At 40.5% G+C, this 26,411-nt stretch overlaps 1 protein-coding gene across 2 annotated transcripts; it reads left to right on the top strand.

Moving 5' to 3' along the window:
- Positions 1-1,538: 1,538 nt before the first annotated feature.
- Positions 1,539-25,793, top strand: LOC124170899 (very-long-chain 3-oxoacyl-CoA reductase). 2 transcript variants are annotated; one of them, XM_046549946.1, is made up of 7 exons: positions 1,540-1,834; positions 23,994-24,040; positions 24,126-24,201; positions 24,288-24,625; positions 24,708-24,923; positions 25,224-25,342; positions 25,454-25,793. In XM_046549946.1, the coding sequence occupies exons 1-6, from the start codon at positions 1,684-1,686 to the stop codon at positions 25,335-25,337; spliced, it is 942 nt and encodes a 313-aa protein (XP_046405902.1). In that variant the 5' UTR covers positions 1,540-1,683; the 3' UTR covers positions 25,338-25,342; positions 25,454-25,793. The 2 variants fall into 2 exon arrangements, with proteins under 2 accessions (XP_046405901.1, XP_046405902.1); XM_046549945.1 differs by having other exon boundaries at positions 1,539-1,834; positions 25,224-25,793.
- Positions 25,794-26,411: the final 618 nt, after the last annotated feature.

Below are 26,411 nucleotides of genomic sequence, written 5' to 3'. Positions count from 1 at the left end.
TCACAGCTGAAGATGTAACTTGACTGATTCAATTTTTGAAACCATGCCACTTATGAGTAGTAATTTTTTATAGTAATCACATGTTATCAAAGTAATTAAAGCTAAGAATATGCTTCTCGTATTTTCATTATCTAAATATTCTTCCAATTTCTCCATGTTTCCGGTGCAACCGCGTAGGTTTATTGGTGATGACAACAGTTTCGCTGGCACTGCTGCCAGCGTCTTCAGGTCGAAGATCGAAACTGTAGTCATCACCAACAAACCTACGCGGTTGCACCGGAAACATGGAGAAATTGGAACATGAACACCGCGGAAACCTACGTAGTCACATTCTAAATATTCTTCATTACACAACACAAAAATGGTGCATCAGTCATAAGCACATAAATTTATAGAAATAATTCTGCTTCAGGACAAAAAAACACTGTCTATTGATTTAATTCAAATTGATATCAGCAAATAATTTAAAATTTGAAATCATGGCAAAACGATATCATTTATAATTGAGTTTGTTGGTTTTCCATATTGGATAGCGATTTGTGTTATTAACCGAAACTATGTCCGAAAGGTATTCCGCCCCTCTGCGAAAACATATTGAGAGTATAGTTCATCTATTTGCCATAAATTTAATGCTCACGCTTTGCGTTTGGGATGCTCACCTTTTGCGTGGCATTGGCCATTTCGGACGGAACGTTTTCACACACCTGCGACATATCACAAATAAAGGGGTGCATTTCTTCATGGTTTACCGATTTTACTGATTAATATTACTGATTTAATAAAAGTAACAGAAGCAGGCGTTATATAGTGGAATGACATTCTAAGTTTTAAAAATAACACAATAACCTGTGGAATATTGCCATCTTTGTGTTATTTTTAAAATACTGATTTAATGTTGGTGTGTTCCAATAGTTCTTCCAAAAATAAGGAATGAAGTTGCTCAAACACATGAATATCGTCTGCGGAATGATGATGAGGCACGTAGAATTATTCTCAATGAAAAATTTGAGCTATTCGAAGTTCTGAAGAATATGCTCGACGGTGTCGGCCTCAACTTTATGAAAATCGGTCTATATTTTCGCATTGAAAAAGTTCATTTATTTTATTGCAATAACCTTTATATTTAATGGAATAATTTTGAAGAGTGAGCCTAAATTATTCACATCATAACAAGTTTTTACAATCAAGCGACAAAAATTATACAATGTATGAAACCAAATATTCTACACAATAAAGGAATACGAACTGATGAATGTGTTGAGACCTTCTGTTTAGAGGTAATGATGCGGCTAAGAATTCGTGTAATTTATGGAAAGGAAGTTATTTCGAAACTGTGTCACTTTCAGCACTTTCGGAAGAGCAGTGGAAATAATTTAACTCTCCGGTGAATGTGGAAACGGGAGCAGAGAAACCGTTACGAGCTTGAGATGCCCGCCCGCCTCACGGTCAAGGCTTGTCCGTTTTTGTCCTCGATCGGCGCGCCGGTCCGCGCATGCGCGTTAGGGTAAACCAGTTATTTCCACGCCCGTCGTTCTAAGCGGAATGAAGCGCTGATGCCGCTGATGGCCAGTTTAAAGGTTGATGCCGTGGTCGTGACCGCTTACTGTCTCACAGCACGTCTTCGAGTGGAAGTGTCTATTGTAGCTTGTTTCTTTTCCGAGTGAGTGACCTCTCATTAGCACCATGTTCTCACCGTTGGAAAAAGTGGGGATCATTTGCTTATCCGTCGTAGGATTCCAGATCCTAAGATCAATCTTCAAAGTTGTGTACAACCACGTTTTAGGGCCTATAATGGGCATAAATGTGGACTTTTCCAAAGTGGGGAGTTGGGCTGGTGAGTACATTTTAAGTTGCTTGTGGCTTAAATGTCCACATTTCAGATAATAGGTTATCTTCGTGTTTCAAATGCATTTCTTGAGACTTTGCCGGACAATATTCTGGTATAATCTTGTTTAAAGTTAGTTATGGTTGGTCGTTATCAACGATTTGAACTCTCTTACCCTCCTCTATTCTTCAAACTCTTGGGACATTCTCTTATAATCCGTATTTTTGTTTTTTGTATTGTTGTTATAGGAAAATGACCTGCGGTACGTTGGACTAAAATCATAGAATCAAACTCTCGGTTGAACTTATCAATAAAAAGCCTTCTCTATCGACCGATCTCGTCTGTGGACGGGTTCTCTCCTATTTCATTCGGTAATTTTGCTATCGCGTGTTCTATCGATCGATTTTATAGCCTTCATGAGATTCATAAACATATGGAAAAATTAAGTGCGACATATTTTATCCATTCATTTGTTTACGATTGGTTGATTTGCAATGCTCTTCATTACCTCAGTGAGGAGTTCGCGGATTTTTAATGCTATCCCGTAGGCTTCTTCTGAGGTATTGTCGTTTAATTTAGCGGTTAGCTTGCTCCTCGTATTCTACTTTTCTCGGGTGAGTGAGACGGATTTCATCGTGGATGTATGAGGGACAGATTTCATTTAGCTGATAGGTACGCAACCAGAGGAAATTGTTTAATTTTGAATTACCCTTTCAACTTGCTGAACAATAATCCGGAAGTGCACTTATTCCCTTGATAGTAGGTTTTTTATTAGAATTTTAATTTACGTAAAGTAATGACCAAATCTAGTTGATACCCAAATTAGCTTGGATTGTGGAATTTTATGCTACGATATTTATTTAATGTTTATTTGCTGCATGCAATTCATCAGGCCTGAGTAAAGCCCTGAGGTACGGGATATGGAAATAAAAATTGTTGTCTATGGCTATTGTCACACAATCGTGCATGTGTTACTTAGCATCGTAATGATTCGAGTAACCAGTCCCTTCAGCCTCAAAGCACCTACGAATTGAGTGACTATAAAGTATCTCATACAAATGTATCTCAAATGGGCTCATTTGGTGGAAGGAATAAATGTTGTTTTCTTGTACGAGACTTGATAAATGAGTTGTATTTGGCAGAAGAGGCATATGTGTTGTTGTCATGTGTGCTGATTAAGATATATTCATGGAAGTGAACTTGATGATCATATTTCCCTTGACAGTGAAAAAATTAGGCATTCATCGTTAACCTTCAACTACGTGAATGTTTTCTCCTTGAAAGCTGCTCGTGTGTACTTCATGTATATTCTTTTATTTCTCCATTAAATTTCATTTCTGGCAGGATGAATGCCCTTCAGTTGTGCGAAGTCATCGCACTGTTAATAGAACCATTTCTTTGCATTCCTTCGCGGACCATTGGCGTAGCGATAATAGTGGAGGATATTCACGATGGAGTAGCCAGTGCTGTGGGGATTTCCTCGGGCTTCTTGATATATGTCGACGGAAAACTACATCGTCAACCTGCCCGACCTCGTGCTGGACCCTTACACATCAATGATGATGCTTGTTACTGCCATGGATTGTATTAAATATATCAGATTTTCGCAAACGAGGGCACATTTCTTTTCTGAATTATCTGTGTGGAAATATTTTTATTCTTATGATCCCTATTGATTGCAGAAATGTCTCTTAAAAAAATTTCAGTGGTGATTGTTGGAATGACACTCCTTACAAAATAATATTAAGTGCTGATATCTCACAATTTGTCTCATGTTTTGCTGCATTTTATTTATATTTTCATCTTCCTTTGTTTTGTAGAGTTTTGCAGATTGTGATGATTGTGTTACTTGAATCAATTCATAGGTCCATTGTTATTATCTGCCTATTATACAGTTAATCTACAGGCTGAGGTACATACACATATGGAACAGTCGTTGTATTTACCCTGGCCTGTCATCCTTTCTGCTCTGAATTTCTTTCTGCAATTGATTATATAAGCCATTGCACTCTATTCTTTCAAAGGAACATTTTATATTCTTTCCTCCACCTTAATTACCCAGAATCCTTCTGTCCGTCGCATATTCAAATTCCCCTCAGAACGCTTCATCTGCATGCTCATATATCCCTGGTCACCCTACCTCTTTCCTCTCCACATCCGCTCTCTCCTTGCTCATCGAAATTCATTTTTCTATTTGTTCATACCAATGTGTGGGTGGTTGGTGCTGGCATCAAGTTTTTGTTTTATCAGTCTTTTTTTAGACCAGTCATATGCTTCTAATGTCATCTAATGATAAATGCACATTGAATCCTGGGTTTTGCGTCATGAATTGCATTCGTTTTGTGTTTGTGAGGTAAATTTTCCCGTTAAATAATTATTTCCCATTAGTAATGAAAATTGTGGAGTGCCATCAGGTATCTCAAGGAGTTTTCTTAACTATCCCCCGTACCCTCATCTTGTATGCCTCCAGCTGATGCTCCTCCCTCAAGTACCTCATTTCTGTCCATTATGATCTTGGCTAGACTTTTCTCTTTGCTTTTCTGTGAAAATCATGTTATCAACTCTTTTATTCTAAACACCTCCTTCCCCAATGTCAATTCTCTATGTGATATCCTTACTGTTGTATCCATCATCCTCTTCTGTGCTGCCTAGTAAATTAAATTGTTCCACATGATCAAAAGTGACTTTCTCCTTTAATTTTATGTCTCGTTGCTTGCTCTCAAAGCTTTGCAAAACAATGTGACTTCGTTACTGTTCTTTTGTTAAGCTTTATTCAGGGGTAAGGAATTTGAGGCATAATATAAAAGAAGAGTTGTATAAATAATTGTTAGCTTAATATAGTTTTCATCAACAGTTGCTCTACCTATTTTCGTTTCCAATTAATTTGTTCCTCCAATGCACTCTCGCCAAAAAAGGTGGTAGTTCCTCCAACCATCCTCTTAGTTTGTCTTCTTCAATTTGCATATTTGATGGATTTTTTTGTTAAGTTCATAAGCATGCTTTATGGTATGATACGTATGCATTCCATTTTTTATGGCATTTTATAGCTTTGCAATACCATAGATGCATCTGCATATGTATTAATTTGAATCCCTTTAAGTTAATCTTTGGTTTACATTGTGAATCCTCAAATATATTCTGTTCCATCTTTAGGACCATGTTTCTGTCCCCTTAGTAAGTGCCTACATAATAATGATCTCCTATATATTTACTGTTTCTAGTTTTCACTTTTCATGTCTTTCAACGGTATGGTCATACATGCTGCTTATCATTTGCATATCCTTCACCTTAGTCTAGATTTTATTTACCATAGCCTGGAAAAATCACAAGTATATATGTTGAATAAAAACTTTTGGGCTATGTCGCCACCTCAATTCGTGGGTGGCCCCAATGTTTCCCGACCGATGCTGGTTGCTTTCTCAAGAGAGATTCTGAAGAGTTGGGAATTTAAATTCTTCCCAACTCTTCAGAATCCCTTGAGGAAGCGACCAGCATCGGTTAGGTAAAGTTGGGGCCACCCAAGAATTGATGCGGTGACATAGCCCAAAAGTTTTTATTCAACATGACGAGCACCCGTGAAAGTTTTAACGAAGAATCAGTAGTATATATGCCTATCACATTTCTCATGAAAATTTACCCTGTAAGTAGTTATTGAAATTATTCTTAATTTTTTTTCACTGAAGCAGTGTTTTAGTGGGCAGCCCCTCTGCATTTGTTCTTACTTCTAATTTGTTGTTGGGGAAGCAACTTTTGATCAGCCATGATTTTCATCTATTATTGTAGTTTATAATAATTACCTCAGATTTGATAAATATTTCTTTTTTTCAGCAACTTGAGACAGGAGATTAGATTCTTTGCTTATATAGGCTTTCCCTGTGTAGCTCACTCAATATAATACTCCCAACAAAAACTGTACACTTATCAATTCCATGACATCTTTATCTAGTGGCTCTGGTCATAGACTTTAGGGAAACCCCAAGAACTTTTACTTCTGTCGAGGAACACTTGTCTTCTTCCTTCTTAGCATCCTTTGCTTTGCCTGCCAAGTGTATGAGACAATGCTTTATGCTTTCATTCTAGCCATAAAAGCATTTATTGCATTTACTTTAAATTGTGAGAGACCTCATTCTCCAGTTGTCGTCATTGCTTTTGAGTTAAATATTTGAACGTTGGCTCTTATTCTAAGTGGTACTCAACATATAGTGTGGAAAGATAGAGAAAATCAGAAGTGGGGTGTGAAAGGAACCTGTAATTTGCCTTCCTCTTGGATGCACTTAATTTATTGGTGCATAGCCTTTATTCCTTCCCTTTGTCTCCATTGTTTCTTTCGGTGCATGAGGCTAAAGAGTTTATGACAGTATTTAATTTACATATCACTGTGATACTCAAACACATTTTATTTCGTAATATCCCAGGATAAGAGTACAAACATTAAAATTCTCCACCAATTTTTATAGATTGTCATACCTGTTTCAACGCATACTTTGGAGCATTGCTTCAACTACCATATAATTCAAACTTGGATATTTGCAACTATCAAAAATACTTACTTAAGTATTATTTTTATTGATGCTAGGGATCAGTAGCAAGCCTTATTTTATTTGATGGAAAGCAAAAATATTGAATATTATTATTTTGTGCCTTTAAATGCTGTTACATTATTGAATCCCAACTTCTAATTATTAGTCTGCGTGTGTAACATTCAGTATTTCATCGACATAGTCATCAATATATATGAATAATAGGTATCCTTTAATATCAGTGATAAATAGACATCAAAACCATTCCTTCGATCAACATCAAAGTTGAAAAATTTATGCATACATTCAAGATTTTTTCGCACTAGCTGCGTTGCTGTCTGTGGTCCTCATGACCGCCAAAGAACCCCCTCCCCTTGGGTTTTTTTCGATCAGATATCAGAATGAATGGTTTTTCAATAGATTTTCTTTTTCATTTCCTATTTGTCTGGAAATCATGGGTGTATCTGAAAATGTTCACATTTTTCTCTGTAATCAACTGTAGTATATTTCCCTTTAAATAAGCAGTAATGATATTCGTAATAGTAAATAGGATTAGCAATTGAATCGTGAGTTTGGAAAGTAATTTCTGGGTGGCCACTCGACTGGATACATTGGTAAGATAGGAATTTCTTGTGTCTGGAAGTAATTTTTTGGGTTATAACATTTCTGCCCAAAAGTCATGTTTTTTTCCCGTAACAATGAATACTGCATGAAACACTTGTAATCAAATACTCTTAAAATTAAGGAAAATGGTCTGGAAAGGTCCGTGAACTTCGGGCTGGTACGGGTATGAACTTGAGCGGTAATCCTGAATTAAATTTCTATTCGTTAAAAGGATTCGGAAGTTTACGCAGCCTTCCGGGTTTTGTTGGGGGAGTTTTTTACGTGGGCGAGGCAAAAAAATGACCGTTTGAATCGACTGGAATGTTGCGTGGTGGCGCTGGCCACTCACGGGTCTTCCGGCCGCCCCGTACACCGGAATGCCCGCCCCACAGAATTAGGTCAGGTGTGTGTGCATTGTATTCAGTTTGCTTGACCTCGGCGGTGGGGCGTGGGGTCAAAGCGTGAGTGTGGCTGGCCAAGAAGGCTCGCTCGCTATGGATCGCCACCTGGGCTGGCTAGTCTGACTGCGGGCTGACTTCGCGGTGAGTGTGGCTCACGTGGCCTGGCGGCGAGTCACTCGAGCTCTGCCGCTGATCGCACGAGCAGAAGGTGCGTAGCCATGGCGAAAATATGAATTGAAAGCGAAAATGAGTAATTGTCTACGGAAGTACGTGGGACCGAGATTGAAAGGCGGAAGCCGAGATCGCGTGATGGGTCCTATTGACTATTCCGATGTTAACGTTTCTTTTTGTGTTGTGTATTTCAATGGTAAATTTAATTAAAAAAACTCTAGGGAGGTGAAGTATAATATTTGTGATGAAATCCATTTACAAGTATTTCTTTTTCCCGTAATAAGACTGCAGCTGCTTCATTGGTGCCAAAGATTTTTTTTTCTGCGCAGGCACCTCGAGTGCTCTTGTAGGTATGTAATTCACGGTCCCAGCCGCCAACATCGGATCTCTCCTTTGGACCGCTATCGTCACACGTCTTATGAGCCCTTCCGCGTGCGCTACCTCAAAACATTACGCTGGAAAGCATGTTTCGAAAGGAAGTGATCATATGAAACGTGGAGTTGAAGTTGACGTGAGGAGCAGCTCCCTCTATAGTGAGCCGTATGGACTTGGGCGCGAATATTACGGAGAGGATCCTCATGTCGGCTTCTAAATGTATTGTTCATCACCGCGCAATCCAAATGGGTTTATTAAACTCGCCACCCGCGTCGCTAACGAACAAATTGAACCGAGTGTCTTTGGGAAATAAGATAAAATCAGCGATTTTAAACGAAATTTATATACATGATTTTGCGATCTATCAAAGTCATACTCTTCACTGTCATTCCTTGCAATTACATGTATTATACGCAAAATGTTGGAAAAAGTAAATCGCATTGCACTCCTTACCGCGCCGTGAACATTTTTGAAAACTGATTGAATTGCGACCGCAGTGGCAACCGAAAATCAGCCTTGTATGGGATGGCATTGGGCCCCTTGCAGTCCCCTTGGACTTGGGGCATTTGTCTCTCGTAGAAGCGTCACGCCGTCTTGTGAGCCTGCGTCTGTTTCTACTTTCTAGATTAGAAACGTGAAAATATCATGTATTTAATAACATTGATATCTTTGGGTTTTTCTTGGTGTAAATGTGTTAATAAGATTTATTTACGTCACGTGACGTCCTGCTCGGAACCACAGTGGTTGGCCATTAGTTTCACTTTACCTTTTGGCAGTGGCGGATAGGAACAAGATGGGGGCTAAGTGGGGGTATTCTCTCAGCAGTAGTGGGGGTCAAAATTACCATCTGAACAAAATTACCATTTTTATCTAGTGAAAACTGGATACCCAAGGGGAGGCTATAGCCCTCTTAGCCATCCCCCGTCCCCATAGATCCACCACTGCCTTTCGCTATAGTTTATATTATACTTTTTTAGATACAAGTCAAATAAAAAGGCAGTGGTTGGTGGCACTGTCATGTATCTGCAATGTATTTTAAATAGGCGCATGCGCGTGCATATGGGGTTGGTGAGTCCGTATTTTTCTAATCTAGTAGTTCTGCAGCGGAAATGCATTTACCCCCGCCTATGAATTTTTGTGAGCGCAACATCTCCCGCGTCTATGCTGGGAACCAGGGTTTCGATGAGGCGGCATCATCGGACTTTGTTAATGAGATTTATTTACGTCACGTGACGTCCTGCTCGGAACCACAGTGGTTGGCCATTAGTTTCACTTTACCTTTTGGCAGTGGCGGATAGGAACAAGATGGGGGACAAGACATCGGACGGGTGTTAATATTTTCGGGCTTAATTCAGTTTTGTCAGTGTTTCTTGCGTCTTCATTGGGTGAATTGTCACCTAGTGAACTTTACCGAAGGCTTTGCTCGAGCTGCGGCATTCTGCGGACTTAACGAGGTCGTTCTTCCTAATAAAGAGTTAGCGACCGTGCGGGAACGCCGTTATACCGCTGCGTCATCTTCCAAGACGTGGCTTATGGTCTTTATCTCCGTATTGATATTGTGGGCATGAATTGACGTAAAAAAAGGCTGATAACTCCCCCGCAGAGGGCGCTTAATGTTAACCTTAGTCGGAATCGACTCGGTCTAAAGCAATCCGGCGAGTATGGATGTTTAACTACTCCTATGCCCTTTCGCGAAAATCTTAGAAATGGATATGCACACAAGGACTTTTTATGAAACTTCATTTTTGCATGGGATTACTTTTTCCTTAAGATGATGAGTCAACATCGAATGCCATTAAGCGTAGCAGTAAGGAGAATCCCCACAGCACATGATACACGACGTCCAAGTATCAGTGGGCAATAGGTTCGTAGGAGAGCAAAAGTATAATACATGAGTATAAGTACCTCCGGGCAGTTATGCACTAATATAGAAGAATTTCTTAGGGTCGTCTAAAATAAACCAATCTGTGATAGCCTATCTGCATGTGTTACAAAATTTCAGCTTCTGTATCCCTGAGGGGTTAATGTGCTGTTTTACTCATTGATTTGTATTGATTGGTTCTGTGTCGAAGCATTGATAATGAGCCAGAAGGAAAAATGAACTCCTACTCCTAGAACAAAAAATGTTGAGGAAATGCTGTTCTCGCAAGCTGAAACGGCATTCGTTGTAAATTATATTTTGTATTCTTTTTCAATTGGTTAATTATACACTTATAGGATTTGGAGCCTGGCGCCGTAAGGTATGAAACGGGTTGTTTATAGTTAGCTCAGCAAAGAAATAAGTTATCTTTCCTGAGACCATGATAGAGTGATTTAAGAAATATGCTTCCCACGTGAGCAAAGTTCATTGCTGAAGTAATAGGGCCTTGGAAGACCGGAGTTTAAGAAGCCCACATGGATGAACGTTATTATAATGGTATGAATGTTCTGACACCCCTATTGTAGGCATATTTTGCTGCACATTGGTGTATATTTTTAACTGAAAGTACACCAAAAAGCCTTCAATCCGAGATGTTATCCTTATTTCGGGCGGAGAGCAATTTAGTTCTTGAAGATATTTCGTTAGTAATGCTGCGTGAGTATATATACCGTTATTGTCTTTAATACTGCTATTGGTGTTGAGAACGGCCTTCCGAAGAACTAGAAGGAAGGCTGAGATGGGAGCCGCTATCGGTCCTGTTGGACAGGTCAGAAAGTCTCAAATAGAATGATTGTTAGAGGGAGTGAGTATGATGCGATCCCTGTAATGCAAAGGAGTCCGGCTTACAGTCAGTGATCGATGACGATCGACAGGGAGGAAGCATGACCATATCCCGCGCACAGTCGGCGACGCTGTAACAAGTGGCGCACTGTGAGAGCGCCTTCCGTTGTCACTTGAAACCGCTGACGTGTTGCATTCCTCCTCATCACTGGTGGCAGAATGGCCGTGCCGTTGTACGGTGCTTTGAGGCGATTCTTCGCGATGTAATTGCCCCTTTTGCCATTGCACGGGACGAGGTGGCCGGTATGGAACCTTGCGAATAACGAAGCACCAGTGAGCAGGTGTTAGATGTTAATTTCTTTAATTTTGGTTTAGTTGAATAACTTTTCTTTCATTTAAGCTGTAAGATGGCATAGTATGCAGCTTTGCGAAGTTTATGGGTTTCACATACCGGGTGAATCCGTCGAAGACCTCACCCACATATCCTAACAGCGTGCAATTCACACGTTTGTGGCTTAGTCCGTGGTGAACTCTACCCTCACCTTTCAAACCAGTGAGCGCGTTGCTCATATGATTGAGTGGTCTTCATTTTTTCGGAAAGAAATTTCATTTCATCATTGAATGTTTTCAACCCAATTGAAAAACGTGGGGCGCGGCTCCTGGTGCCCCACCATCCCACAGGGTCAAAACCATAGGCAGATATTTCGGACATGGAACTTGAAGGAATATTGTAAGTGAAGATGCTTCTATCTCCAGCGAGAGTGGAGGCCCTGTATGTAGAGCGTCAAACTAATGCTGTCCCGAGTTCAAATCCCGGGTGAAGTCTTCGAACGCTAAACGCATTGAAGAGCGCGGTGGTTCCGAGAAAGGAAATCCTCCCGCCCTAATGTTACGGCTCAGAATTGCCCTCACCTATCCTGACCAAACGGCGGGGAGTGAGGCTCCCGCTCATCATCCGTTTAATCGGTTAATCTTTCAACATTCAACTTGATTTTATGAAATTAACTGTCATCGGTGTATACTTACAAAGAGGACGGCTTGGCCGCCTCTGATTACGCATGGCCATGTATGAGAAAGGCATGTTGATCCAAGTCTTCCACGGGATTACTTCTTAGGATCCGCGTCAGCAAGTCCGAGACTTTTTAGCCTTCATCCTCAAAAGTGGTTGGATTTGGAAAGGATTTAATGAAAACGGATCGCTATGATAGGCCCGAAGACGCCTCGGAGCCACGATATGTTTGGAAAAGTCACCAACGCGACGCGAGCTATCATCAGCGAAGCCAGTCTGGCTATTCCCGGATAAAGAGGAGAGTAGCGTGTGGATGACCTAGAGAGACCTTGTCTCCAGAAGGGAGGAGAGTGGAGCTGGACCATGAGGCCGCGATGGCTCCCTCGGACCTGGCCGTCGCACCACTAGCAGCCCTGGCGGAAAATCCCCGAGTCTCCAAGGTCGCCTGGCAAGAGCCACTTGCTCCATTGTTCTTGGCAGTAATTGATTTGAAACTGGAACCGGTTTGGTTTTTCTTCCTGATATTAACAGATCTCGTTCTTAGATGTGGGCTGGTGTAGGAGTGTTCGATGTGGTTCGGTGCCTCCTTCCTCGCCGCACGGGTTTTTTATCGTGTGGATAGTTATTGACTGCGTATGTGAGTGAAGACATCCTGCTCAGTCGATATCCATTTTTATCTAGACCCGGTTTGCGGAATGAAGGTTTTTTCCGTTTGTGACGCACCTTATTATTAAGAGGGTGCGTGCCGGGGCTCCTAATTGGCTGACATGCGTTCGAACGTGAGGTCGGCCGCAGGGCTTGATTCGCGGGTTTGTCATTTCCTCTTTCAAGCCTTTGTCATACGCAATGAGTGGTATCAGGTTTTCCCGGTGTGCTCCTTGGATGTCCTCCCTGCTTACTTTCCGCGTTAGTCTTCGTACCTCTTGACGTTTCGACAGCTGAGATCCCCTCTCCTTCGAAATAAGTTCGAGATCGGTTATGTGCAAAAATTATTTTTTCCTCAGACATTTTTAGAGTGCAACAGAATTCACGGCGATTCGACTCTGGCCTTTTGTTGCCCGAAACTTTTTTCATTTACTATCATACGATTTCCTAATAAAATAGCTAGATGCCGATACACATAGGGGGCTGGAGGAAAGTCGTTATTTGTTTCACTACATTTCGGCGCTTCCTGCGAGGCAGGCATTCACTCCCACCATAATGACGTTTCGGAAGGTTCGATAAAATGATTAACGTGTTAGATTTTACATTTTCCCGGCGAACAGAATGTTATGCATTGCGTTGAGGGCGTGGTGGCTTGTCCCTTCCTCCAGCTCTTATATCCATGAAATGTTTCCATGTCAGTAGTAGTGGGATGCAAAGGCCATACTAAGTCCCTCAACTGTGTGTCTTACAGAATGAGAGTGGTAGTTTACTGTTGGCGAGAACTGTCTCCAATGTCGCACTTCCGTAACACACACGGCGATATAGTAGTGTGTGTTGGGTGAAAAGACTGTTAGTTTACCATCAAGAGTGAATCTACAAAATCAAAACCTACTCATCACCTACCGAACGCCCATGAAGTGGCTTGACGCGGGTATCTCGTCGATTTCGCCATGCGAAGGTACTTTCCAGGGGGCAACGCGACAGCCTAGAATTCCCATTGCGAAAGATCAGGCGGCCTATTACACCCTCTGATAGGGGATGTTTTTACACCGAGGGCGAAATTCGCCTTGAAAAAATAATTCACCTCAGCTGGGATTCGAATCTCGCTGTTGGCAATCGGTTATCCCATGGCTTGGTGGTGAAACTGTTAGCATAAGTAACCGGACAATGGGAGGTTCCGGGATTCGGGTTCGAATCCCGAAAAATCGAATGATTTTATCATGGCGAATTTCACCCTTGGTATAAATAATTATTGCGTTTGAACTTTGAACTCAATATATCTAATTCAATCTAATTATTTTTTATTATTCTCAAATGATCATCATATTTATCTTTGAGATGGCGGAATTCATTTTCCGTCGGTAATATATTTTCCCGCCATCACAAATTTTGCCTGCTAGCGCAGACGAACAACGGTGCAGGATGTGTTCCCATCTTTTTAGTGCAGATGACATCACAGCTGCGATTGGAACACGCTCCGAGTTAAACAGTTTAAAACAGATCAGCGCAGATACGCGATTGGAAAGCACCCTTAGTTGCTTGGGGTTCGCCATCCCGCCGGGCCTCATGGACGACCACTGCTCCACCGCAAATTTCTTATATGAATCCTCTTTTGAAAGAATTTTTGATGCTGGAATCAATATTTAGCCCTCGCGACTCGTCCATGTTCACGTGATTGTTAAGGACAACTTTTGGATGAAACTGTCCATTAAAGAGAATTTTCTTCTGAAAATGCGTGCTAGTTTTAATTTTCAAAACAGGGCAGCATATGATTACTATGAGTTAGTGCTTATTTTTGGCGTTAAAATTGCTGGAGATCATTCGATATTTTAACATTTTGTTGCGCTTAATAGTTATGAAAAAGACGTGCGCCTCGATGCGTTTGTGTGCCGTTTGAGGCTAATCGCGCGGGAGGTGTGGCTTCCTGGACGAGGAAACCACTGTAGGACCTTCTGTTGGGCGTCGTTTTTGTTTGATCTTCCTGGACGCTATGCTACCCACCTTGAGAGCCCTCCCCTCCACCGGCGCACCAAATATCTGCTTCCGTGGGAGTAACTCCTTGGCGAGTTAGCGTGGTATCCTTTTCATCGCTCTAACGCTTAGCAAGCGCAGCGTCCTTGGCGACGGATCCTCATGCTGCGTCAAGTTTTCTTCTCCGGTTGGATCCTCCTCGTGGCCTTCAACGGATGCCTTGAATGTCAAACTTCCGATCCGAACTATTCTTGGATCAAGGTTATTAGTCCTTATAAAATATATTAAAAGATATTTGAGAAATTCTTTCTGTCTCTTTGCCCTTAACAGGTGTCGCACTCTTTCCGCGTACGTATTTATTCATGACAGAAGAGCGACAACACGGAGTTAAGGTTGTTACAATAGTCTGTCGTTGCTTTGTAGCCTTACAGAAAGTAGTTTCGCCACTGCGCGATCTACATTGTTTGCTTTTCACCTAAGTCATTAAGAAAGTTTTTTTCGTAATGTACAGCTTCCGTCGTGGGCCAAAAACCAAAAATAGAGCTTAGAGGAGGTGGATAATTCGATCCTTGTATTTAAAGGCCAGAATTGTATCCAGCTATTTGAGTCGACCGTAGCGCCATTTTCATGTAGATATCGTCATTTTCCTTCAGTGATAGCATTCATTTGCTTACAACTCAAACCCGTTGACGAGTCTAAGTTTTCTTTTCATTGTGATGCATAAAGTAATGCGAGCACTATATCAACGTCTCATGTATTCTAATACTTATCTTGGGCTTAAACCACCATCGCCGAAAGAATTTTTGTAAATTGTAGATTTTGTAAAACAAATTGATGAAAATTTAGCTTGGAAATTCTTTTTGTGTGGCCATCAGTCGAACAATTAGAACATACGAAGAACATACATACAACGAAGAACATATTGTGAACATTTCTCGAGAGCAACGTATAATTCGTTTCCCGGACCATTAAACTTGGGATTGGAATGGAGAGAGGCCCTTAGAATAGGGTGTATAGTCCACGCGAGGTCACTAGGTCCATGGAAATTTTTGGAGTGAGAAATGAGGAAAATATTCCGTCAATTTGATGCATAAGTGGTAAAAAAAATCTCCCATTAGCTCCTCAGGGGTGTGTGAGACTTAGATCGGAATTGTTCTCATTGGTGCTGGTTGGTTGTCAATTTGATGAGAAAGAAATTTTCATACCGAGATGAGCCGTCGTGCTGAGTGTTCGAAATGATCACTTTCGTTCATCATAAATGCGATCGTGTTGTCTGGAATTTATCCGATCGCTAAATGATGGGCATAATTCCTGTCAGTGTCAAGCAACCTCCCTCCCTCCATCGTAGACAAGCTTCTTCCATAGGCATGGCAGGAATTTGTATGAAACTGTCAACGACTGCATTGATTTAGTTAGGGATGTGCGAGTTGTACTTTTTGATCTAGAGTCGAGTATCGATTCGAGTTGAAAACTACTCGCGAGAGTCGAGTCTACTATGGTGTTTCCTGGACCAGGCAACACAACAATGAATGCTTCAGCATATCCTCTTTTTCCTACCCTACGGTGAATTTTCTATTCTGAAGGCTTAGCTTGATGTAAAAAGGAAAAGGTAATGAGGAAACTTGATGGTAATTTTGTTATAGTTAGGAGATAGATGAAAATAAATGTCTTACACATTTCCATTAGCACAATTGAAATGAAATAACCTAAAGTAATATATCGTCAATTTAATTAATATATGTATTCGAACTGCTAGGAAGAACCCTTAGTAAAGGGTTCACATTTGCACAACTGTAATAAATTTTATTTACGTAAATGAAACATGCAACATCTTTATAATCCTCAACCAGAAAAAAACAATTGTTCTACATGCTCAGGCAGCAGGTTTTGACGTCCCCATGTTACAATATTTCTGCCTGCTGAAAATTGTCTTTCCCTACACAATTGTGTGGCTGGCCAAGTACTCTTTTGCCGAAATTGCAGTATTTGGGGACCTTGGGAATTCTTATTAAATATTATATCAACAATTTTTAATGATCTTGAATCTACATGGAGTTTAATTGGATGAAGCGAACAAACTAGAACTTAGCTTTAACTTCGTTGACCAAAACGTTTTCTATATTTCTCGCTTCGTTCAATCAACCTGAGTAACTCTTATTTTGTGATTTCACGTGCAGGAAACTAAACGTAACAAAGGAATAAAATAAAAATAACATCGGACGTTGGTAGTAATCAAAATGGCTAAAATATGGCACCACTTGTGAAGTTGTGACGTCAAACTCAGGAAAAAACCGGTATTGTCCGATAAAACCTACAAGTTACATTCTTTTCTTGTAAATTTTAACAGCTTTTACGTTTTATCTCGGCGTTTGAGTAAAGAAAGTAGGATAGGATATAAAAGTATCGCATAGGATAGTATGAGCGATGCAGTGGTCCACTCTGATTACTCCGAATATGCAGTCTGGTCGGAAGACGATCGGCCACCGCGGCTGACGAAAAGGTATTCGGCGCCCACGTCGAGTATACAGCCAGCTAAAACTCTCAGGCTGAGACATTAGAGCGACTTATCGACTTTGAAAACGATATTATTATATGAGTTCCATAATGGCGCCTCGTTAGATTAATTTTTCGTTAGATTTCCGAACTTCGACAGCTCTGTAACCCAAACTACTCGACTCGATGCACAAAGGTTAAGAAAAAGACTTCGCTGTTCCACCAAATAAAATATATTTGCGACCGGTTTCGATACAGCGTATCATCATCTGGCAATTACAAGTATCAGTACATAGAATTTATACCCTTGAAGGCGTTAGAGGGAATTTTGTTAGAGGGAATATTTTGTGGAACAGCGAAGTCTTTTTCATAACCTTTGTGCATCATGAAGGAGTTCCACCATGTTACGCCAACCACCATCGTATTTACTCGACTCGAATTTTCGAGTACTGAACTCGTGTAAGGTTACGCTGAAACTAGTTTTTATCGTGCCCCTCATATTTGTAATTAATTTTGACGCAGAAGTTCTCGTAAAAATTCATGGCTCTCTTATGAGATTCTCCGTAAAATCAATAACCAGTTAATTTGTTCGAATCTCTTCCTTATTTTCATTTTTTCATTCACTCATCGTTTATAGTAAATCGGCGTGACTTCACTCAAGGTGTACTGCCATCGATTTCAAGGTAGCAAATAAAACGTCGGTCTCCTATCTTCTTTTTTTCTTTAGTTGAAATTACTCAACGAGAAAAAGGCTTGTTTCCATTTCGTTACTTGACTGACTTTCTTTTAGATGATTTAGACGCAGATAGAGGAGCTATTTCAAAAAGAGGAGGCCGGGTTCGATGTGCAGTTTCAGTTCGACATCTGGTCGCAAAAGTAGTTTACCTATTTTCTTGTATGAGTTCATTGATGGAGCTAAGTACTGCGGCCGAAAACGTAGCGCTCGAAAATCAATAGCTGCGATTGGTCCTCTATCTTTATACGGAAGAATATTACAAAACTGAAATTATAATTTAAATGTTTTGTAGAAAATTCGTACCCATATTTGAAGTTAATTTGCAGTAGCTCTATAGAAACTCCAGTGAAAAAAACTTCAAACATTATCTTCTTAAGCTCCATACTGTACCCATGTACAGATGTAGTCTTTCTGTTTTCGCATGAGGATAAAGAACCAATCTCTGTAGCTTTGTAATGTAGTAATATAACACAAATAATGAAAATTTTGTGAAGAAGCCATTAGCATTGGTGAACATCCGTTTTATTAAATTAGTCGCTGCAGTCTAATAGTACTCATATGTCTCCAGAGGAGGAGGTGGTGAGCGAGTGGGGCTCGACTCTGCCGGATGATGACGCGCATGGGTGTGTGCAAAGAAAGCATTATAATCTCACGGCGAGCAATGCCATGTGCGCCTTGGTGCTCCTCTCTCGAAATTCGATCGGCTTCCGCATGAACCACGACTGCCAACTCCGCTCAACGCGTGTAGCTTGGATTTCAGGGTGGTGGCGGCCACTCGTGGCATTCGCTCGCGTTTCACTCGGTGAGCCACGGTCGTGGCTTGAGCTACGGCTTGAAAATGAAGACGGCAATCGTCGTCAATCCGCGTCTTCGCAAACACTAACTCCCTCGTCGTAGGCGCGCTTTCTACTCGCCAACTTTCTCCCTTTTATCCCTCCCCGCTCAAATCTTTAGAGAGGTTGGCCAAAGAAACGAAGCACTCGTAATTTTCGTGAAAATTTCAAATGTGCTCCTCCAACTGCACTTCGTGTGCAGCTTTCATCGTAAGAAAAGCCTCCTGTCTGCCTTCAGTAGACATACCGTATGTTGTGATGACCGCTTTCATACTCCCTAGTTATATGTTTCATGTTGGTAGTTCAATGAAATAATCGTTTTTCGACCAAAGTTTGTACCAGATGCTACTCCATATTCGGTCGATACGGTGGTTACGTTTGAAATAGTCATTCGTATCGACTGAGGTTGGCTTGTTCTCATGTGTGTCATACTATCGTCGGCTGTAGCCGCAAGTGTTTATATGATGAGGTGAATGAAAGTGGAAAGAATCTCGAGGTGGCGACTCCTTGGGTCACGCTTTCTCTAGCTGCGTTTTCGGCGCTTCCGGCCTCTGAATCTCGGTCACCTCCATTGCATTGGACCACCACTGCCATGCTCAAATTCGTGTGGTTGCTGGAGAACAGTAAGATGAGTGGGGAGTTCGTAGCGGCCCATAAAGAACATACATCGCTCCCTCTTCCCTGTTGCATTTTCCTTCATTTTGGTGACGAATCTCTCCGTAAATAAGCGTTTGATTCTTGAGATGTTCAGAGCATATAGACTAAGCTGTTTTCAAAATTGTCTGTTCCTCAAATTATTTTTATGTCTGAGAGAAAATACGGGAAATATTGTCGAATTTGGGAAATACTGGGAAATTTTAGCGCGGTTGTACTCCGTTTCATGAACCCTGAAAATTTCAAGGTGATGTATCAAGATCCAAACAAGTTATTCGTCTCCAAGAAAGACTGACCGAGTGGAAGTGTTGCGTCCTCTTAATTGAAATATTGGCAGGATATGCTTCCATATCAATCCCGTAAACTGTCTCGTGAAGGTAAATAAAGTTTATTATCCCAGATTCACGAGACTGATGTCTTTCCATAACATGTCGGCGTCGTGAATGCTGTGATAATTGTCTTTTTGCGAAATGATTGCTCGCGTGCGTCATTTGGTATATTCCCTGATCATTTACTGGCTCAGTTCATAAGATTGATTGTTATTATAAGGGAGCTCCTCCAACGTAATTACTTTTTCCACTCTCCAAAAAAGCGTGCGTGTATGTCGTCATGTCGCGTTTTAATTACGAGTATTGTTCGCAGTGGTGCGGTCTAACAATCTTTCAAAGAGATATAATTTCGAAATTTTTTATTTTGATGACGGATGAAGAGCCGAGGAAAGTGTGATTGATGGAATGGATATGAATGTTGTTGCTTTTTTGCGCTTATTTTGCTTATTATCCAATTACTTATTGTAAGCCTCGGGTATGGGGAAGGTAGATATGTGGAAACAGTCGGTACGACGTACGAGAATATTGGAAAAAATTAGATGCGCGTAGCGAGATATTTGAATGACTTTGATCAGGCATGTATTTAAGTCATAGATTATTCGGGCGATGAAGGAATTCGTGTACTTGTCTGCTAGGTAAATCCTCTTATCTTTTCTGAAAAAATGGTGTGGTTTTGGGATGAGGTATTCTCCGTTTCACTCTGAAAGGTCTTAATTGCTCAAGCAATCTAACCCTAGCACGCTGCTTCAGTCTCTCTAGCAGCTCCCAACCTAATTCGTATGAGAGCTGTGTAATGCTTTATGTTTGTTCATAGCAGTTTGTGGCGAATAGTGCCGCTTATTTTATATTTTATTTTCGTAGCGATTTAAATCTTTCTGCGCAGGATGTTGAACGCTTATCGAGTATTCAAGAATGGGCAGAGCTAAACGCGGGGATATTCCGTTTTGAACTGTTCAGAAATAGTGAATAGTTGCGCTTACTTATTCAAATTTTAATCGGTCTTCGTGAAAAGCAAATGCTTGCGCCCTGATTTTTCTCTCTTTTTTGTGCACATCTAATCGCACGCTACAAAAAGCACTCGTGATAACGTGCGAATGATGCGTCTTTGTTTGACATCTTTCCGTTGCGTGATAAAGTGCTCGCTTAATTGCTGCCGCAGGTGTCGCCGAGTGCGGTTGCTATAATTGCGTTGATAATGAGGGAGGTTGATTGAAAGATGGTCCAGTGGAAGTCATTAAGGCGCGATAAAATTTTGAAGCTGTTCCTTAATATTTTTAAAGGGAGATTTCCCAGTTTAGTTTTACTCATTAGTTTTATTTTCGGAGTCCGCGTAGTATTCTTAAAAATTGCTCTCGCCAATTTGCTGAAAACACTGCTTTTTAGAGTAACGAGGGGAACATAAGTGCTGTTTCTCAGACATATTAATATAATTTATATGAGCCTGATCCTGATTTTCCTCTCTTATTTTTTGTGTTCAGCTCATCTCTCGGCACAATTATTTGATAATACCGTGAGGGTGATATGGTTGTTTAACTGAACTTTTCCTTGTGACGTTGTGAAAATACTTTCGTATAATCGCTCCCGCCGGGATCGCCGACTTTAAGTCGATGGACATGAAAAGCGCATATCTGATCCCAATGCTCTCAGGAGGTAATTCGAGCTGGGGAATCTCGGAAAACATTTTCCGTATAAAATCGTGCATATTGTAAACGCACCTCGTAAGCAAGCGCGGCGGAACAATGCCGTGAACTATGATGACGACTCGAAATGGGAAATGCTTCTGCGCGAGTGGCGCGTCTAGCTTCCGGGTGTGGGTGCCGTGGGCGGTCTGGTTCCGAGGTGACGGTTCGGCCGGTGGAGGGAGACGCATTCGCATCGTCCCGAAGAGGCAGTCAGAAAGTGTGGCGGCACAGCTTCCGCCCCCTGAATCAGTGGGGGCAGGCGGGGATGTCGGCCGTCAACACCTGAAATGAAAAACAAGCGCGGTAGTGTGAAGGAGTTGAATGAATGTTGAGAAACTCCGTCGTGCATGTTATTGTTCGTATATCTTTGAATGTAAACTTTCACGGTGCGTCCTTCATTTCAATGGAGGTCACCTAACGTTGGCCTTGATTGTCCCTTAAGGATGTCATCTATACACGCCAATCACTTACGTTCTCGCACAGATCTTTCTTCTTTTTGTTTTATTAATTATCAATTTTAATATTTGAAGAAAAGGGGTGCAGGATGTATTAATATTTTTTTGTCTTCATTAATAATTTATTCGTTGAACACACAGTGTACTAATGTCCGGAAATAACTATTATAATTAACAAATTAACTGTTTATGGCATGCAACTCTAAAATTAAACGTCAAAAATTATATCGAAAGATACAAAACTGTAATTTTATTATAAATAAGGAAATAAGAGGCAGAAATGCATCATGAAAACAGCTTATTCTGAGCAAAGGTAGAGCTGTAAATTTGGGGAAAATTGATACATGGAAGCGAGACATCATGCCCTTAATATTTGTCTTCACAGGAAATAAATGAAACGTTTCGCTATGATTCATTTCCGCAATATTGGCCACGTCTTTGGGATGTAGTCCCACTGTGTAGTAGTGGAAAAAATACATTGTGTCAGTTGATTGCACTAGCTACCTCCATGTGTGCATGCCCGCTTCGGCATCGCGACTACTGCGAAAAAAGTAGGCGATATTCCGCGGGTGGTATTCTATGAAGATTTCTATAAAACGATGTCATTCGCAATGTGGGGTACACTTTAAGGAGGCCCTAGATGATCCCTTTCATCGAATGAAGCAAAATGAGATTTAATGATGAGCAAATCTATACATATGTGGTGAAATAAAGAAAATCTAAGCTTTCTATTTATCTACTCTGAATCGAGTATTTCCAGAACTGCCGTAAGAAGCAGATCAATCACTTAATTCCCCCGCGCTTAAATCCGGACTCTGATTTTTAAACGGAGTTTTTCATTAATTATGCTTCATACTTAATGATATTGTAAATAAAGTTAACTAATTTATCCACATTTAAGGCATAAAGGCTAAGAACAAAATGTGTATTGACCTTGTTGAACGAACTCGAGGAAGGAGTGTCGTAGATGACATGAGCAAAATTCCTGTACCGTCGTATGCTCCGGTTAAAAAGATTCACGGAATGAATGTAAAAGATGTTCACCGTAGAACGGAAACATTTGATTGAATATGAAAATATAATTCTTACGTATGACTCCCTGGGGCGACAATAGTTGGGAAAGAAATGGATGAATCGCTCCAGTCAAGAAGGCGATTAAATAGATTTGTTGATAGCGGTTTTTATTTTCTTGTTGCTATCCGCCCATTTATGTTTCTCATGCGCTGTAAGTGTTTGATGATTTCAATTCATGCTTTTCGGGATGAAGCTGATCGCATCTCCTGCATCATTTGACGGTTAAATGATATAAATGTTCCCATAATACAAAGCAATGTGACAAAAGGTGGAATGGACGTTACTTGATTTATAACTAACCCCACAAGTCCTATTTTATATTTTAAAGAGAGCGTACGCATATGCTTTGAATTTATCTTTCTTAAAATTTTTACTTGAATCGTAATTATTTTCAAATGTTTCGGTAAATTACGAAAAATACCACAGATATTTACGAATGTTACAGAGATATTTCTCTAAGTGGTCCGCCACTCATTGTTATACGTGTTGGTGGAGAGTCACCTCCTCTCTAACTCCTTGGCTCGCACATGCATGTCTGATACGTAGAAGTTTTCGGCGCGCCTGTGACTCAGTGGTCTCCAAAACACTATGATACCGTTTTTGTTGAGCGAGTCGTTGGGTATAAAAAGAACATAAGATGAGGACGAAGGGTGATGGCGGCGTTTTGCGCTGAAAATGGTGCAGGAGGCATACCTCATCTCGGTTTTGGTTCGTCGCGGTCAGTCATTGATGAGGAAAGTTTCGCCGATGGCGCAATCAGATGGTTGTTGGCGGTGATGCAGGTTGAATGACTGGGCGGAGCGCTCTCAGGTGCACTCGGCTACCTGGCCTTGCCCTTCGTGAGCTGCTCGGCCGCCAAGGACCTTCGCTCGACTCTCGCCTCATCTACTTTCCCCCCTGCCCTGGCCGCTCACTCCATGCGAGTGCCAGTGGTGGTCATGACTAAAGGAATTCGCCGTTGCTTATTTGGCCGCAATTTCTTATACTGATCATCCGTGGAATTTACATCGTCTATCATAGTGATAGCTCTCGTTGTAGCTTTTATTCTCGCGCATGAGAGTAGGGTATTTAACCTCTAGATAGTCATGAACACATTGTCTCTCGAGTGTTTATGCATTCATGAGCTATATACAAATTTGGATTTTTTTGTCATTATCTACTGATAAATCTTGAAAGCTGGTCTCTTTACCAAGTTTGTTGCGTAGAGTGGTTTTGATGGCTAATTAATTTTCCATGAATTGTGAAAGAAGGTTGTAAAGTTTCACGAAGACATAATGGCTAACTCAGACAATTGTATTTGTTGATGTAATTAAAAATATCCTTAATATAAATCTTCACTATGTACAACAACGATTTTCTGTCTTTAGAAGACATTAGGAATTCAAAAGTATGGTATAGAGTAATATAGTTATAGTTAAGTATTATATAAGTTCGTTTTAAAGTTGTTTCCTCTGCGATTTATTTTAGCAATATAAATGCTTATGCTAAATATTTAATCACTGATTTCTCTTTGCAGTTGTCACTGGGTCAACAGATGGAGTTGGAAAAGCTTATGCTGAAGCAGTAAGTAAAGGAATTGAGGATTAATAGATTTGGGTCTAAATGAAATATTTTCCTGGGAATTAAACTTGAGCTATTCCTTTTACAGTTAGCATCCAAAGGCTTGAACATAGTGCTTATTAGTCGGTCAATGAGCAAACTGGAGGCTGTGGGTCAAGCAATTGGTAAGTGCCGTCCTGAAGGGCCTGAAAATTTTCCCAGTGCTAGAATAGCGGAGGCTGACCCTGGCAACTTTTTTTTCTATTCACAGAGGAGAAATACAAAGTAAGGACGAAGCTAATTGCAGCTGACTTTACGGAAGGTGCCACTGTCTATCAGAAAATTGAAAAGGATCTTTTTGGACTGGAGATAGGCGTTCTCATAAACAATGTGGGCATGAGCTACCCATACCCCGAGTACTTCATTGACATGCCAAATAGGCTTGGTGTTTATCAGGACATCATCCAGTGCAACATATTCTCTGTCACCAACATGTGTCTTCTCGTCCTGCCGCAAATGGTTGAGCGTGGGAAAGGGGTGATTGTCAATGTGTCATCTTCGTCTGCGCTCTTCCCCAGCCCTCTCCTCACCGTGTATGCAGCCACTAAGGTGTGTGTACTTAATCTTAGCGCTTTGCCCCAACGTGCCCATTTATTCGTTTCCCACTAATCTTAATTACCATGATTTCCAGGCTTATGTGGATAAGTTCTCAACAGACTTGGCAATTGAGTATGCAAAGAAAGGGATTATTGTGCAGTGCATACTGCCTGGCTATGTGGCGACCAAAATGAGTAAAATCCGTCGCTCTACGTGGATGGCTCCATCGGCACCAAAGTACGTGAAAAGTGCTATGCTCAGTGTTGGTATTGAAGAGAGGACCACTGGATACTTCCCTCATAAACTGATGGCAAGTGTTATTTTTGTGTTTAAGTATTGAGTAATTTTATAACTATAATCTGGTTTGTAATGGGCAGTATTCATATGATGGATTTTGTCATGATGATCAGTTTTTTTTACTTGGTGTGCTCTCATTTAATGTGTAGCATTGGAATGACTTAACTGGTGTATTATTTTTACCAAATAATTTCTAAGCAAATTCAGCGTATAAATATTTTTCTAAGCTATTGTTATTGCCATGAATGTATTCTGCAGGAGCATGGATGCACAAATTTCATATGCTTAAAGAAACACGATTTTTTCATTACAGGTTGATGGTGTGCATTTGATGCAGAGTATATCCCCTCGTGTTGCCATTTGGGTGATACTCAGAACAATGGAGAACATAAGGAGGCGTGCGACAAGGAAAAATATCACCCAATGAAAGGTGTTAGTACGGCTATTGTTAATATTTGGACCCAATGTTAAGTTTTGATACCTTCAAGCATGAGAATATCATTATGAGATAATATCAAGAATGAATCTTCTCTCTTTATACAGTGAATTAAGAAAAGAAGCGTGTGTGTCATTCAGCGCCAAACATTAAATATTGGCTGAAGAAGCTAAGCTTTGAGTGCCAGTAAACACAGAGCAAATGAGTGGTATCTTTAATAGTGATTTCAGTTTTCATCTCCAGAATGCAGAATTTCTGCTTTTCTGGGCCATGCATTTGAACTATTTTTTTAAGTTTGAGCACCAATGATGGGTAAATGATTGTTTTTGCAAATTTTGTGAGTGTGTAATTAATTGTGAGTGATTGGCATATTTGAGGGACTCTAATCTGTGTCAATATTTTATTGTACAGAAGTTGGTGTAAATTAAATTGTTAATTAAATCTAAATGTCATTTTTTTATGTATGCCCATAGATATCCAGAATTCACTTTGGCAGTTTGTCAATTACTTCTTTGCATTTCAATTTTTAAAACATTTTTGACATAAAATAATGAAGCATGATAAAAAAATCTTATGACCCCTATTTTCCAATGAAATTTTCAATCTGGAGCTTGTGCCTTACTGTTTTTGTGGAGATTCAGGAAAATGGTTTTTACTTTCTTTTGTTTTATTTACCTACAACATGATAACATAATTTTATGCTATGAAATTATGGAATACAATTCGGAAGCATATTCTACTTATACTCCACACCAGTGTGACTGCTGTAGCAAAATATTCCAACAGCGGTTACACTGGACAAAAACACTGTGGACATGGTATCAAGCCAAGTACCTATGGCTTTTCCCCCATGCCAATTAATATTAATTTCACAGCCATTCAAGCAGCAGGTGTGCAGTTAATCAAATTTCCCACTACACATGTGTTGCTGTAGAGCTGGAAGTGGGTTCACCAATTATACATAGATGCCCTTTTTTCCCTCACCCTAAATGGATCACAATGGCATTGCACCATGAACTGTTGTGAAGTTATCATACGTATCAACCCTTTACCACTCCTTTATTA

The sequence above is a fragment of the Ischnura elegans genome, chromosome X (assembly GCF_921293095.1).
Source record: "Ischnura elegans chromosome X, ioIscEleg1.1, whole genome shotgun sequence".
NCBI classification, from domain to species: domain Eukaryota; kingdom Metazoa; phylum Arthropoda; class Insecta; order Odonata; family Coenagrionidae; genus Ischnura; species Ischnura elegans.
Note: the sequence above shows the minus strand (reverse complement) of the source record. Positions and strands in the feature narration are given on the sequence as shown.

Coding starts and splice junctions, on each gene's coding strand:
- LOC124170899 (XM_046549945.1), top strand. CDS start 1,684: ATGTTCTCACCGTTGGAAAAAGTGGGGATCATTTGCTTATCCGTCGTA. Junction 24,626..24,707: donor CCGTGTATGCAGCCACTAAG/GTGTGTGTACTT, acceptor CATGATTTCCAG/GCTTATGTGGATAAGTTCTC. Junction 24,924..25,223: donor ACTTCCCTCATAAACTGATG/GCAAGTGTTATT, acceptor TTTTCATTACAG/GTTGATGGTGTGCATTTGAT.